Consider the following 15,500-nt stretch of genomic DNA (forward strand, 5'->3'; position numbering starts at 1 on the left):
GGACAAAGTAGAGTGCCTCATCAGGCAAACCTACAAATCCGCCCTTCATCTCCCCAAGTGCACACCCACTGAGAGAATTCTTCACCTAGGGATACACAATACGATGACAGCAATAGTGGAAGCCCATCGTGTGGCTCAGTACGAGTGTCCACCGAAAACCCTTGGGAGAAGTATACTCCGAGAATTGCAGATTGGTTATGAACCCAGACAGTCCCATAGGTCAGCACCTCACCGATATACACAAACAACTCTATATTAAACCCATCCCCAAAAAGATTCACAATGAACACCACGCCGCAAGGTGGAAAGCGCAGGCAAAAGCTCTACACAAGTACTATTCTCAGCTCTAGGAGATAGTCTACGTTGATGTCGCGGAGTATCCTGACCAGGAAGCGGCTTGCGCGATAGGAATAGTTGGCAACTCGGGCAACCCCCTTGCAGCGGCCAACTTTAAGGTGAAGCAGCATAGGAGGCCGAGGAGGCGGCTATCGCCCTGACCATCACCTCAACGGAAGCTTAATATATTCTCAGCGATTCCAAGACAGCCATGTGAAATTTTGTGAAAAGGAGAAACCACGCTGCCACCATGTCTGTTCTTGAAAGACAGTCCAATCTAGCACTTATCCGCCAGATTCAAATTATCTGCATGCCTGCGCACTCGTCCCAACTGGGGAACGAAGCAGCCCACAATTTTGCCTGAGGATTCGTCAACCAGGCTGTGGCCTACCCATATCTGAGGTCGGCCAAGGAGCGCATGGTCGCATATCACTACATAACTATTCACTATCATAGTAATAGACTTAAATACCCAAACCCAATATTTCTTTGACCAAGCCTAAGCAGGCGGCCTGGAGACAACTCCAGACGAGCACTTTCCCCCACCCTTATAAATACTCCATTATGTATCTGGGAGTATTCTCGCCCCAGTGTAAGCTACGTGGTCAAGATAGGGCCGACTTAGCTCATATTCTGCATGAATGTCCACGGTACACACCACCGAAGGACCTGCAGCTCCCCAACCGCGAAGAGTTGGAGGCTGCGGTGCTCAGATCCGACCTGAGGACCCAATTCCGGGCCATGAGCAGCGCTTTAGAAGTCGCCGTGTGCCAAAGGCTGCTGGCCACATCATGCGACCAGCAGTGAGGCAGGGAAAGAAAAAGCGCCATGGAGACCTCACTCGATGTACGAAAGAGCACCTTTGAATGCATTTTGATGAAAATATTGTTTTTACCACCACCACCATGCTGGTATTCCCGCCTATTGAGGCAAAGGGATAAGCACTGCAATACTGGCTGTGAGGTGGCTGCAAACGAACCCTTCTTTTCTTTCTAGGCGATGATAAAATCTCCAAGAAGATTTCTTAAGTTGCGCGCGGAATTTCCTGTTGTCACCGACCTCCGCCTCCTCACAGCTAAGGAGATAGCAGAGGTTTTAACTATCAGGTAGGTGTCTTGCGTGTTTTTGCCTATACAAATACTGACGCCGAGATTGGCCGACTTTTACAAGGTCAACTTTTTTTGCCTCTCTAATAGGGGTATGCGAATAAAAAATTTCATATACAGTCGACGAACAAAAATTCGGAGACCTCATTTTTCGGACATGCTTGATCATTCAGACCTTTTCGCGGCACCACGACAGGGCCCCTAGAGCCAATGTATAAGAGCGCCTGAAATTTCGGACGCACTGCGCCTGACTGCTCGATTTTTCGGAAATCGTTCGCATTCGCCGCCAATAACCAAGCCTCCATATAATGTGCACAGTGGAACCTCATTGCTTCAAACTGCAGGAGAGATCGAAAACTTGATCAAATAAAACGAAATTCAAGCTCAAAGGGGGCCTCTTGCGATATTGATATTCTGCACGAGTACACATTGCGCCTGTGTGGTTTCGAATTCGTGCGGTTCGTGAACGTCTTCCGCCGCACGAACTAAAAAAGCAGTCAGAGTTCGCAGAACTCATCTATGCTGAGTCTTTCGTCTCGAATACGGAAAGAGGTAGCAGTAAAGCGCGTGTGAGGCACACGGCTTCACGGAGACGGCGAGTGCGGGAGGAAATGGGGGTGCATTTCAAAGCGAGGTCAGCATACCCACGGCAAAACGCAAGGCAACCCTGACTTTTCTATCGTAAAACCGTAAACAACTGGCGTTTCGATAACAGGCAAGACGGCCCTCATTATACGCAAGCCACCGCAGAGCGCAATCGACGAGTACGATGCCAATTTTGGCTCTAGTCGCTAGGCCTAATGACGGAGGCAATACCTGTCTACAAGCGCCTTGCACACAAAGAATTACTCAGCTGATGCCAGCGAGGACAAACGCAGAATGCAAATGAGGCACTGCATTCAGTGATTTGGTCCTTGATGCCAAATACAAAGCATGCTTCGCTGATATCTGTTGAAGCGGCTGTCGCTGAGGCAGTCATGCGGTTTAATTCTGAGACACAGGAGGCTGCGTCGCGCATTCTGCAAGAGCTCCAAGTGGAACAAAACCACATAGCCAGCCAGAGGGCACAGGAGAAAGACTCTCGCCAAGCTATAGGCTCCGAGCGGAAGCGTGCAGCCTCAGCCTGCTTCATCTCTGCCGCAAAGCGTCGTCACCAAAGAAAAACTGATGAACATTACTCGCCTGAGGCATTCTGAAGCTAGACGCTACTTTTTTTGCACAACTGTGCACAAAAAAATCATTGAAAGCATGGTAATTTGTTTTTTGCAATTTTCTCAGTTCGATTATTTTCATCACATGGCAGTCTACTGACAAGCCTATCTCTGCTTCTGCTCATCAGATTTTGGTAACTTTTGTGTTGTTTAGTAGCTAAATAGGTGGTAATTACAATAAGGGTTTGAGATGGTAGCTAGGTGTCAATACAAATTTCTTATTTGCTACATTAACGTTAACTAAATTTTTAGTTCTTCAACCACAACTTTGGATGACCACAACTTTTGAACTTGAATAGCTAGAAGGATGCTATGGCCCTTGTTGCAATCCTTGATCCCTTTAAAATCTAGCAACATACAGATTATGAGAATCTGTTCAGTAGCTTTCTCTAAAACTCTGTCAGAATCTTTTCTCATAAAAAGCTGCATACAATAGAAAGAAAAGAATTGTACAAACTATATAAATATTTCAGATCAGCATGTTGAAATATATGTACCTTCAAAGTTTCATGGCAATTACTTCAATATTAAAAATTTTTTCACAAAGACCCATGTCCCTCCTTAACAAAAATAGCGCCGAAGCGCAGTAGTCGTCACGGCTGCTTTTCTGGAGGAATTTTGCACTAGCGGGAGACGTGTGGTAATGTGACCAGGGGATCGGCTGACTGACACGCTACCGGCTGCGGGCCACCAACACAGACTTCCGCCAAGCATCAGCGTCACAAAGCTAAATACAATGCAGAAACCCCGTTGGCATACGCGGTACACCCACCAAGATTAGCCCAAGCGAGCTGCTTGAAATCAGAACTTGATGTCACACCTCAACGGCTTCGCTTTGCACAGCACATCACAGCCCTGGCAAGCATTTCGAAAGGCCATGGTATACACAGCATGTGCACGAGAGCAGATGATGCAGCCGTCCATTTGTCACACTAATTCTGGGGCCCACATGACCAGGTTTGCTGCTCTTCCTTGGAGTGACGTCATAATACACCCCAATGCTCAGCCGCCAAAAGTGAAACTGCCCAGGATAACTAATACAATTATAAATTATCCCGCATATATATGAATCACCGTGCACATATTGTGTCCTGGGGCAATACGCAATGTTTGAAGGAAAGAACACGCTAACCAACAAAGTGGCGTCTCCACCAATTAAGTGCACTAAAGTTGCAATGTCATCGAGTGCTATTTGCAGTTTTTGCAAAGAAGCCTTGTTCAAGGGCAGTTGGAGTGTTCTTTTTCTTTTTGGAGAATTAGATAAAATTCAGGGATGCAAAGGCATGAGGCAAACTGCCCAGGATAACTAATACAATTATAAATTATCCCGCATATATATGAATCACCGTGCACATATTGTGTCCTGGGGCAATACGCAATGTTTGAAGGAAAGAACACGCTAACCAACAAAGTGGCGTCTCCACCAATTAAGTGCACTAAAGTTGCACTGTCATCGAGTGCTATTTGCAGTTTTTGCAAAGAAGCCTTGTTCAAGGGCAGTTGGAGTGTTCTTTTTCTTTTTGGAGAATTAGATAAAATTCAGGGATGCAAAGGCATGAGGCGTATCAGAAAAGCATTACAAGTTTTTTTTCCTGTCGTTTAAGGTAGTGGTGTAATGACTGATTAAAGCCGCGACAGTGTGTAAGTTTCTTCTCACAGCACCAGCGCAGAGAAGCTCGGATGTAACGTCACGTTCAGGAAGATTTCAAACTCCTGTTGTTTTCCCACAAAACTGCCGTGCCTCGTTGAATGTTGCCAAGCAAGGCTCCGTAGGCTTTACCTTCGACGCCAGAAGAAGCATTCCTGCATTGGAAATATACAGCCCCCTTATATGACGTCATCACGTGCCCCGTACCTACCAGAAAGCATCTCTGAGAAGCTGAATGCAGTTGAGGGTTTAATTGGCGATTCAATCACCATATCAAATGCCACCGCAACAAAAGAGCACGCTTCCTTTGCAAGTAGCACACCTTCCATTCCTCTAGAATCGTTGAATTCAAAAACTACTTGAGTTGCCCTTTTATGCGACGCCGCTGCTTCTGAGGCTTCACTGCTGCTTCACACCTTCGAAATAGACCGCCGATAAGGTGTAAATTATTTTCAAGCACTTTCGCTTTGACACTCCCAATAGTGTGCACATAGTACAGCATTTTACTGAGCTGCAAAAAATGGTTGTAGCCGCGTAGAGTCGTTCTCAAGAACACGAGCACTCCCAAACTTTTCATCCAATCCCTTTTCCATGATGTGAACAGGTTAAGCAGGTTTTTTTGAGGCCATTACAATCTTACCTTCGGAGAACTGTGATGACTCTTCTGGTCCTTTCAAGTCGGCATTCAATAGTTCACTGTAAAGTACTGCTGTAGGGCATGTTAATTTATTTTATTCTTCCGTACATTCATTGGTTTCATGTTCTAAGGCTGATATCACCAACTTTTATGGTGACATTACGAGTTACATACTTTATGCTGCCTTGTGAAACGTACATTTCTCTGCGCACCCTTAGTCTTTCCATGCTGCCCCACACAAGTATATGTTTAAACAAAATAGTTTGCAAAGACGACACACAGTCTTTAAATTGCTCACGACAAGTTGCTTATTTTATTCGCATTGAACAGATAGATTTAAAAGGCAACTCGTGCGATTTCGAAAATTTAAATGGCTATTAAAGCAAATACTCGTTATTTCTTTCGAAAAATGCGACGTCAGGTGCAAAATGACCTCGCGACACCGAATATGACAAAATTGAAAAACCGATTTTTTTCGCCAATTTTCCGCCCGCACGAGCCGTGTCCCCCCTTAACTGCGACTCTCGCGTGGTTGCTGCTTTTAGCTCTGTGTGCACTGCGGTGCCATCCCGAAGGAAATGCATTGATCAGTTTATTTTCAACATCAACGGTGCTGAGGAACCACAGAGAAACAAGCATCAAGATGAGCTTGTCATTGTCTGCGGCCCGTATATGGAGACATACAGCAAGCATTTAAACAAGCAATGAAACGACAAAATACGAAACAAGCACTTCGCGAACCTTATTTGCTTGAGATGAATACTTTACTATTCAATCGAATATTCTCAAAAGCCTCTCCTGGAGGGCGAGTGGTGGCTTCTTGAGTGGAGGTAGGTGGAGAGCTTTGGGCACAGTGGCTTTTTCGTCATTATAAGATAATACTGCTGCCGCAGTAAAAGAGGCTGAAAACATGCCTGCTTTAGAAGCCGGACGAAAAACTCCCCGAGGTTGTCCAAGTCCCTCAGTTCCGAGAGGTATGCCTGGTCTTCCTTGCCAAAGTCGACAAACCTCAGCTGGAACTGCAACAGTGAGAGACAGAGAGAAGCGCAAGAATTGACAGAGGGTCCGAGAGGACAACCGGTCCCAGATATTTCGCACTCTGAGGAGATGGCGAAATATGCTGCATATACATGAATATACTGCATCCCGTGCCATCCACACTAGTGACACGCTTCTAGCGGCACTGCGCCGCTAGCCTCTATGCTGGCAGTGCACCACTCGCTCGGCGTCACTTGGCCCCACTCGCTCTGCCCCAAAGCCGCAGCAGACAGTGCTTTGAAATTAGTCACTTTCTCTTGTCATAAGAGTTCTAATTCTGTTGCCAGGACACTATAATTATAATAACCTCTCATTAAAATTAAGATACAGATGGTTTCCACAGCACCAATCAGCAGTGAAGCACACCAAGCAAGGGTTGCTGCCAGTCTTTGGCCAGACAAGTTGGTTTTACCACAAGACAAGCTGTGCACCAAAAGTTGCCTTTCTCGCATGACAGTAGTGTCACGTAGTAAAAGAATAATACGAGAGATCAAAGGCAGCCCTGAAGCAAACACCGCGTTTACTTCTTCACGCGGTATCACAGTGCCAATGCTGTCAGCCGGTGTACAAAGCCACGCAGCAGACACGTCTCCAAGCGTGGCAAGTGACCCTTGGAACACTGACGTAAAAACGCGAACAGTGCCGACCTTTCGCAAGGAAGTTTCAAGGTGGTGCTCTTTCTGTTTAACATAAACAATCATTCGATGCATGCGGGTCCGTTATGTCTGGGGTCGACTGTGCTGAGTTTTGCAGTCCTGAGTGCATCATCCAAAGAAAGCCACAATAAAACCCTGAAAAATGTCATGTTGAGAAAAATTTGTGCTCTGCCCAAAATTTGCATTACAATAAAGCACATATTCAAGCATAAGAAGTGGATCTAAGCAAATCCGTAGTTTGAAGCATGGGTTTGCAATGCATTCATGCTAATTATCATCCGAGTAGGGTTTGAAGTTACAAAAGCAGCTATGACTATCACACGTCGAACACTGCACGACAAATTTCAGTTTTCTAAAATGACTGAAAGTTCCCAAGTACTGTATGCGCACAATCCTCAGCTAGTTTTTCATGAAAACAAATTCGAAACTGCACGTTCGTAACAATCAGATGCAAATCTGAAACCACACTACAGGCGGGCGCACGTTAGAATTGTAATTAAGGTACCTACGATTTATTGAAAACTTTCTTTAGGAACCTGATGGCACATGAAGGATCTACTATGGCATATTCTTTTCAAGTCAAAGATAACGAGCTAGACAATAGCTGGATAAAATGCTGTTTTCTTAGATTGTTCAAGTTTTGTGCAACAGGAAGTATGAGCTTGCTCCACAACTCCCACATATATGTTCTATATATAGGTTTTCCTGATGCTCCACATACAGGTTTGAAGTTTCGTGATCATGAATCTGTGTACAAGGCACATTTGCGTGAAATGTCTTCAATTTAGAAATTTTCCACGTTGTACAAGATGCACTTTGACCAAGGAAATTTGTGAGTTCATACCACATCCGCAATTCACATCAGCTGTAACCCTGGCATCGAGACTGTTAGGCTTCCAAAAATAAACACCCTGCAAGCAATGCACCATGGTTAAAGGAATGCTGAATACATACACCAGGTGTTTCAGCGAAGGTCAACCACAATATCTGTAAATGGGCTTTCTGAGGTATGAAGGCAGCTTCTGCGGCACAACAGTACATGCGTTGGCTGACATCAGAAAACATGTAAATAATGATAAATAGTAATATTAAATAACTATATCTGATAATTACCTTTTGAACTATGGCAGTTGGGCCACTGGACGCGATTAAAGACTTGTAGCCGGTCATTAGTAATAGCCATATCAGTTTTCAGAATTTCAAAAACGCGATTGTCCTAGGCGCCGTGGCTCAACAAAGTTTGGCTACAATGTGCCAAAATAAATGCTCTTTCGAAAAGCACGCAGGCAAAGCAACCTTTCTAGTGCATGTAACTAGCTGAAAAAACGCAAATATTTTCAACCCACAGCTGCAGTCATACCTGAAAAAGCCAATTCTAAAAAATGTTGGTTCACCTTGGCTGAAACACGTGTTATACTTAAGGGAAGAGCAGTGTAGCCTGGCCTCAGAGAACCTTGCCAAAAGAACTGCATCGATGTATTCAAGCACTCCAAAAACAGAATCTGCTCTGACTGAAAAACTTGTTAAAAATTTACACCCGTGTCGCCATCACCAATCGATTTCTTAAGTAAAATGCGAAGAGTTGATAGTTTTTGGGCACCAAACCTAGAGGCCAGGCAAAAACAGATAAGATGCCCTCAGTGCAGTGGACGCCTTTCTATGGGTCTCTGATTGGGCCCCCACAAGCCTACAGTCGGCTTTCGTCAACAGAACGTGAACACTGCTGTAAAGGCGGTGGTGACAAGGAGGCCTACAACTGAGAGAAGCGCCAGAACATACTTCGCCAGACGGAAGAGTGTCACGAGATGTTAGCGTGGCCCGGTAGAATGTGAGGTCCACCCGATATTGCCTGGCATAAATTTTGCCAAATTCCGGCTTATCCACTGTCCCGTTGTTATTCTGCAAATATAATTAAAAAATGGCAGAATATTTAGTGTGGTTAGTCGAAATGAGAATTAGGTGCACTTCCACTTTGGCATTCACTTCGGCTTCAGTTAGAGGCTCTGTTTTCAAGGCCAAGCAAGCTCCAGATAAGGATTGGCGAAACTGGACTTGTGCTCGGCTTTAAAGTTATGACGCAGTAGCGTTAATGCCCATATATGCCAAATCGGTCGTTTCCATGCTTTGCATTCATAGATTTCTCCAATTCCTCATACCATGGTTGAGCGATGCGCCACTGCCTTGCGATAGCAGGCGCTGCCACCAGTGGGGCTTGCGAGACTCGGATAGCTCTTCCCAAGCAAACTCAAGGTCACAGAGAGACTCAGGACAGACAGATAGGCACTGGCGGAATCCGAGACTGAAGGTTTTTAATGCTATCTCACTACAAGAAATGGAGCACAGGCATCGAATAACTTGCAGTGGGCTGCTGCAGGAATGTGCAAACATTAGCAAGCTGACAACCCAGACACATACATTTCCAGCACGAGGTCCCGAGAAATCTGCCATTGGATCTCCCCTCAGGACTGCAAATGCCATTTGCAGAATGCTTTTTGTTTTTATATGCCTCTTTTACACATTACTATGAAAGCTGTCCTTGCCCGCTTTGTTAAGCACCAAAAAAAGCACAGGGTCATGCACTCATTGTACGTAAGAGGTGTGGCTGCGCTGTTCAGATGGAGGGCAGACAATAATGAACTGTATTTCACGTGGACTTCCCGGCTACTACGTTCACTGGCTGGTGCATTCTAGAGCGCAGCTCTTAGGCGCCCGTTCCGGCGTTGTGTGTCGTCATCGGCGTAATATATCACCTGTCAGGTGGTGTGTTATGGCTTATGAAAAGCAAGGTCTTGGCAACTAGCAGCTGAGCGAAACATCACCTGCCATGGCAAGAGCAGTGGAGAGTGCCTAGCAGCGAAACACGGCACCTGCCAGCCAGCGGTGGCAGGCGGCAAGTGAAAAAAATGTGCTTTAAATTTGCAATACAGGCTACCATAACCTTCTCTGTATTTTTTTCAGCAGTCTTCTGAAAAGCTAAACATTACGGTTCAAGCGGAAAGAAAGAAACAAACAGGACAAACGCATAGAAAGACTCAATTAGATAAGAATAAATAAACAAGATAATGAGTGAGGTCACAATGCACAATCTGCCTGGCTGCATGCATCCATTACACAAAAACCCCCAAATCAAGAGATGCAGTATGCCTCGCAAAGCGGGAAGAATGCATGAGACCCTCACCTTGTAGTATTCTTTGACTGCGTACGTGAATTTGTTCAGTGTAGTTATTCCGGGGCCACTGATCTGGACCCAGATTAGTCCGTCACCCCGAATGTGGCTCAGATGGCAACAGCCAATGCATCCACTTTCAGGGAGCTTGGGCCCCATCAGCCACTGGAACGATGTCTTCCGGACCCCAGGTGTCAAACCTGGTCACCTGGACTGGCTTCTCTCTGCAGCACCAGAAAGAACAAGGGGGCAGAAGAAGCAGGGCTCGCAAGCAGGACGAGGAGGTGGGAGGCAGCTACTACTCGTGTCACTGATGCTTGAGACAAGAATTATCATTAATAATGTCTGTGATTCCTATTCGTAACACTAGAAACGCCACTGATGTAAATATCACTAATTTACCAGCTACCAGAAACACGCAAGGCCAATGACCGATTCAGTGCCATGGTACTACGAAAACATGGAACACCTTGTCGCTAGAAGTAAAGACTGCTAGCAACTTGGGGTTCACCATAAAAAGCTTCTAGCTTTTAAAGATCAGATAAGTATGATGCACTGCTTCTGCATTGTCTTTGCTTTGTAATCAGATTACATTATTCCTCCTTTGACGTGTTTTCTATCGTTTTAACTCATTTTATCATCAGAACACCATTTTTCAGCACTGTCTTGATTGCTGCTGCATGTGCAACCATGCAAGCACTACCTTAAACTATTGGCCCTGAAGTTGTTTGCTAATGTTTTTCGTACAGTTACAAGATGAAATAAATGAAATGATCTGTTTTGCTGTTTCCCTGGACATTAGCATGAGGCCTCACCTGAAAGACCTTTTCACAAGTGTTGACAGTCCCACACATGACGAAAACTGCGTGACAGTGCACCCACGTGACGAATGCGTTGTGTGTTGTGTTGTGTTGGGTTTAATGGCACATAAGCAACTAAGGCTATCATGTGCCAAGCTCAAGGTATAAGGAATTGTTTTCTGCAGATTTTTACAAAGCTAAAATATTATGGCGGTGTAAAAAGCTTGTAAAGGTGTTTCGTTCTATCTGGTATTCAGAGCAAAAAGAAGAATTATAAATGACTAACATTAAATGTTGTAAAGGAGGTCGGGTAACCTCATCACCCGTCTTTGGCTAGGCAAGGACTGGAGGCCCCTAACCAATCAAATAAAACAACCTCCGCCCTTTTCTCTGGAATGAGAAAGTGGTTGAGGTGTACTAAAATACAAACACATCAGTGGGTAAAAAAATTTGTCTCTTCAGAAATCCGGTTTCTTTGAGAAAGCTAAAAACACATGGTATATCAATAGTAGCATAATTTCCTAAAAGCAGTGCAAGATGAAAAAGAATGCATTCGGTATAAAATTGACTAAAATACTTTTTCCATAGTTTTGCACAAGACAATAAAATGTGGTTAATCGTAACTTCGTCATCGCATTCTTTACAAACAGGTTGACTTGTTTTCTCAGTAGGAAATTGTGCGTGAGGTGCGTGTGTCCTATACGAAGACGGCAGATAATCAGTTCCTTAAAACGTTTTTGATGGGTGCAGGACTTCCATTCACTTATAAGTCGTTTCACATTGTGTAATTTGTTTTTTACTTCATTGTTCCATGCAGACTGTCATTACTGTGTTCTGTTAAGATGCATTAAGTTAATGCAATCTTTTAACGGAATATTTACTTTCTTAATTTGCTTGTCACGTGCTTGAGCAGTGCACAAGCCTGCTCTCTCGTTGCCTTTAATTCCGATATGGGTTGGCACCCAGCAGAGTTTTAGGTTCTCTTCTTAAGCGGTGGCTATTACTATGTTGTCTATGATATCACCAAGTATAGGAGTGACTGCATTCCTAGAGTGAAGAGCTGTAAGTAAACTTAGCGAGTCGGTGTAAATAATACTGTTTTTGAGGTTCTCCTTTACTATTTCTTCAATGGCTGCATAGTCGGCGTAACATTCAGCAGTGAAGGTTGATGCACACTGTGGAAGCCTCACTAATCGACTGCAGTTCCCTTGTACCACTGCACTTCCAACATAAACATCTGTTTTTGAGCCATCTGTATGAAAAGCTGGGCAAGTACTGTATTTTTCATCGAGTGCAAACAATTCTTGTAATATATGCTGTTGTGGAGTTTGTTTTTTGCTGAAATGTGTAAGAGTGAGATCACACATTTCTGAGAATTTGTACCATGGGGGCAGTGGATCTCGTCTTCCAGCAATGCCAGGCAATTTTGGCACATTTCTTCAAAACGCAAGAGCAGTGGCCTGGTACTTTGCGGCTTGTTGTTAAACAGTATTCTGGATCGGCACTTTGTGACTATTAGGTGCCAGATGTGTTAAGGTAGTGAAGGGACTTTAAGGATGTAGGAACATGTGCGCATCGTTCTTCTGTCTGTAAGCAATGGTTCGTTTGTTTCTACATACAGACTGTTTGTGGGTGACGTCCTGTATGCGCCAGTGTAAAGTCGCAAGCATAAATTATGGATCGAATCCAGCAATTTAAGATACGATGGTCTCGCTGAGCCATAAACTATACATCCATAATCTGAGGTAGAGCGTATTACAGAGCGATAAATTTATAAAAGACACGTCCTATCGGAACCCCAGTGCTTTCGGGAAAGTATTTTGAGCATGCACAGGCATTGAGAGGCTTTCGTTTTTAATGCATTAATGTGAGGGAGGAAAGTAAGCTTTCGATCAAATTTTATTCCTAGAAATTTGTTTGTTTTTCACGGGTAACTCTATTTCGTTAAGGTGAAGGGTGGGATCTGTATGTATGCCTCGCTTTAATGAGAACAGAATTATGCCTCGCTTTAATGAGAACAGAATGGTCACTGATTTCTGTGGGGTAAACCGGAAACCATTTCTGTCTGCCCATGTCGCCAGTTTATTTATTGTTAATTGTATTTGTTTTTCACATGTTGGTACATTGGAGGATATGCAAGCTATTTTAAGGTCGTCTACATAGACTGAGTACATAACGTACCTTGGGATTATTTTACTAAGAGAGTTCATTTTTACAACAAAGAAGGTAGTGCTAAAATGCACCCCTGAGGTACTCCATTTTCCTGGATGAAACTCCTCGAAAGGGTTGCACCTAGCCACACATGGAATGAACGGTTGGATAAGAAATCTTTTAAACAATTCAACATTCTGCCTCGGATGCCAAACTCGGCAAGGTCACGAAGCATCCCGAACCTCCAGGCCCTGTGGTATGCCCTCTCCGAATCAAAAAACATACAGCATGACTGTGTTGTATATGAACAAAAGCCTGTTGAACAGTATTTTCCAAACAAACTAGGCAATCTGCTGTGGAGCATCCCTTTCTAAATCCGCACTAGTGGCTGTCAAGAATTTCACAGGACCTAAGGACGAAAGTTAATCTTATATTTAGAACACTTTCAAAGGAGTTGGATAGGCAGCTGGTAAGGGCTATGGGTCTATAACTGCTAGGAGATGTTGGTGGCTTCTCGGGTTTAAGAAATGGTACAATGTTTGCTTTCTTCTAGGCTTCAGGCTTTTTCCCCAATACCCATACTTTGTTAAAGAATCTTAAAACTGCCCCTACAGCAGGCTGGGAAAGATTTGCCAGCATTTCATAGTGTACTTGGTCGGGTCCTGGAGCAGTTTTTTTCCGACAGACAGTACTCTAGTAACTTCCTGGAGGGTAATTAATCTATTATATTCTTTGTTAGCGCCTCCACTTGTGGGAAGTCTGTTTTCCAGCCACAGTTTTATGCTTTAGAAATGACTGGGCATAACGGGATGAACTAGAGACTGCAGCGGAGTGTTCCCCTAATATGTCTGCCTATTTCCTTATGCTTGTCTGTGTGTCAGGTGTCATTAAGAAAGGAATTGTGAATGGTGAGAAGTTGCCATTTAATTTTCTCACCTCCTCCCACATTCCTTTTTATGTTTCTTGAGCTGCTTATAGGACAGACACAAGCTTGCCATGATGTTTTCTCGGCACTTTTTTACTCGCATTCTTGAAAAATATAAGGTTCTCCTGTGTTAGGTATCTTCGAAAGACTCCCCGAGCTTTATTCTGTCGGTTTCTTGCCTTCTTACATCCTCCTGAGTACCACACTGTGGTTCTGGTGCACCACTAATGTGGATTTTGCAATTGATACATGTGCAGCCGAAGGAATGCATGTTGTGAACATTTCAATAATGTCATCTATGCTGTACTTTTCTCGAATTATACCCTCTAATCTGGCTTTCTTTGTAAACAATGCCCAGTCGGCTAAATGTAGTCTCCAATGCCGTGGTTTTTTCGAAATAACTGTTGGCGAGGATTGCAGACTTATTATTACCGAAAGATGATCACTTCCATATAGATTATATAAAATACTCCAGTTAAAATCACTAAAAACAAACGGTGAACTAGAATACAAATCTAAAACACTCATTTTCCTCGAGGTTGGAGAACAGTTTGTAGGTTTACCCGAGTTTAGCAAACAGACAATAGTGTATAGAATAAAATCTTCTATAAGCTGCCCTCTAGCGTCAGTTTTCTCGCTTCCCGAAAAACAAGAATGTCCATTAAAGTATCCAACTGCCAGGTATGGCTATGGTAGCTGCTCTAGAAGAACCTCTAAGTCATGGAAAGTTAACCTTTACTGAGCCTCAATGCATACAGAGCACACTGTTAATGTTTTCAAGCAGAGAAGCTGCTACAGCGCCGGGACAGCGTTCTTCAGTATGATGGCGACACCACCTGACAGCATGCTCGCCTGCTCTCGGTCACGAAGGAAAACAGTATAATTCTTGAGGATATTATTTTTTGAGGTCCTAAATGTGTGTCTTCTAGGCATATAGCGACAGGAGCGTGGGCTCCAAGCATGTCTTTTATGTCGCTGTAGTTGATCAGAAGTCCTCTACAGTGACACTGAATTATGAAAGCCATCTTAATTTTGTGTTTCGATGAAGTGAAAACCTAAATCAAATTGTTTAGTGCCCCGTGACTCGGAGCCTTCCTTTTTTTCACCGATCCAGAGAGCTCTGCCGACCACCCGACGTGGATGGCATGGGGCTGCCCTGGGTCGTGTCCATCACCTCTGCAGAGGCGCTGGACGAGCGTGCAGAGTTAGACCTCGACTTGTGGGAGGAGGTCTTGAGGGCCACCGACCCGGTGGTCTGCGAGGCCTCATTTTTGTGTTGGCGGTGTAGTGTTACCTACTACACCCAAGGGCGCGGATGGCCCTGCCACAGGTTCACTGTGAGTGGCCTGGGCAGGTGCGGAAGCCTGTTGTGGTGTGCAGCGCCCACGCACCACATCACCGAACTTTGTTTTTGCTGTGAAGGAGAATGTGCTTGTTTGTGTGCATGGCCTTCTTGCTACTTTGAAAGAAATGTTTTCAGTAGTTTTGAGCGTGATTGATGCTTTTTCTTTCTTCCAGGACGGACATGCCCTGAAGTATGCACCATGGTATCCTTCATAGTTTGTACAGTGTGGGGCGCCATCGCAGTCATCAGAAGAGTTATCTTTTGAAGCACATTTCCCGCAAGTTTTACGACCGTGGAAACTCTGTGAATCGTGGCCGAACCTCTGTCAGTTAAAGCATCCTCGAGGGTTAGGAACGTAGGGTCTCACATTTATTTTTAGATAACCCACTTCAATTGAGTCTGGGAGAGTACTATGTGCAAATGTGAAGACTATGTGCTTTGTTGGGATTTCTTTGACCACTTTTTTATTTTTTTATCCTGT

General features: G+C 44.3%; 1 protein-coding gene across 1 annotated transcript in view; it reads right to left on the bottom strand.

Moving 5' to 3' along the window:
• Positions 1–3,454: 3,454 nt before the first annotated feature.
• Positions 3,455–15,500, bottom strand: part of LOC144129603 (uncharacterized) — a 71,608-nt gene continuing 59,562 nt past the window's right edge. The window contains exons 3-6 of the mRNA XM_077663728.1: positions 9,811–10,022; positions 8,412–8,531; positions 5,853–5,957; positions 3,455–3,508 (exon numbers count right to left, since the gene is read on the bottom strand). Of these exons, the coding sequence (XP_077519854.1) occupies positions 3,455–3,508; positions 5,853–5,957; positions 8,412–8,531; positions 9,811–9,957 (426 nt within the window). The 5' untranslated portion in view covers positions 9,958–10,022. The remainder of the gene's footprint in view (positions 3,509–5,852; positions 5,958–8,411; positions 8,532–9,810; positions 10,023–15,500) is intronic.

This window comes from Amblyomma americanum, chromosome 1 (assembly GCF_052857255.1).
Source record: "Amblyomma americanum isolate KBUSLIRL-KWMA chromosome 1, ASM5285725v1, whole genome shotgun sequence".
NCBI classification, from domain to species: Eukaryota; Metazoa; Arthropoda; class Arachnida; order Ixodida; family Ixodidae; genus Amblyomma; species Amblyomma americanum.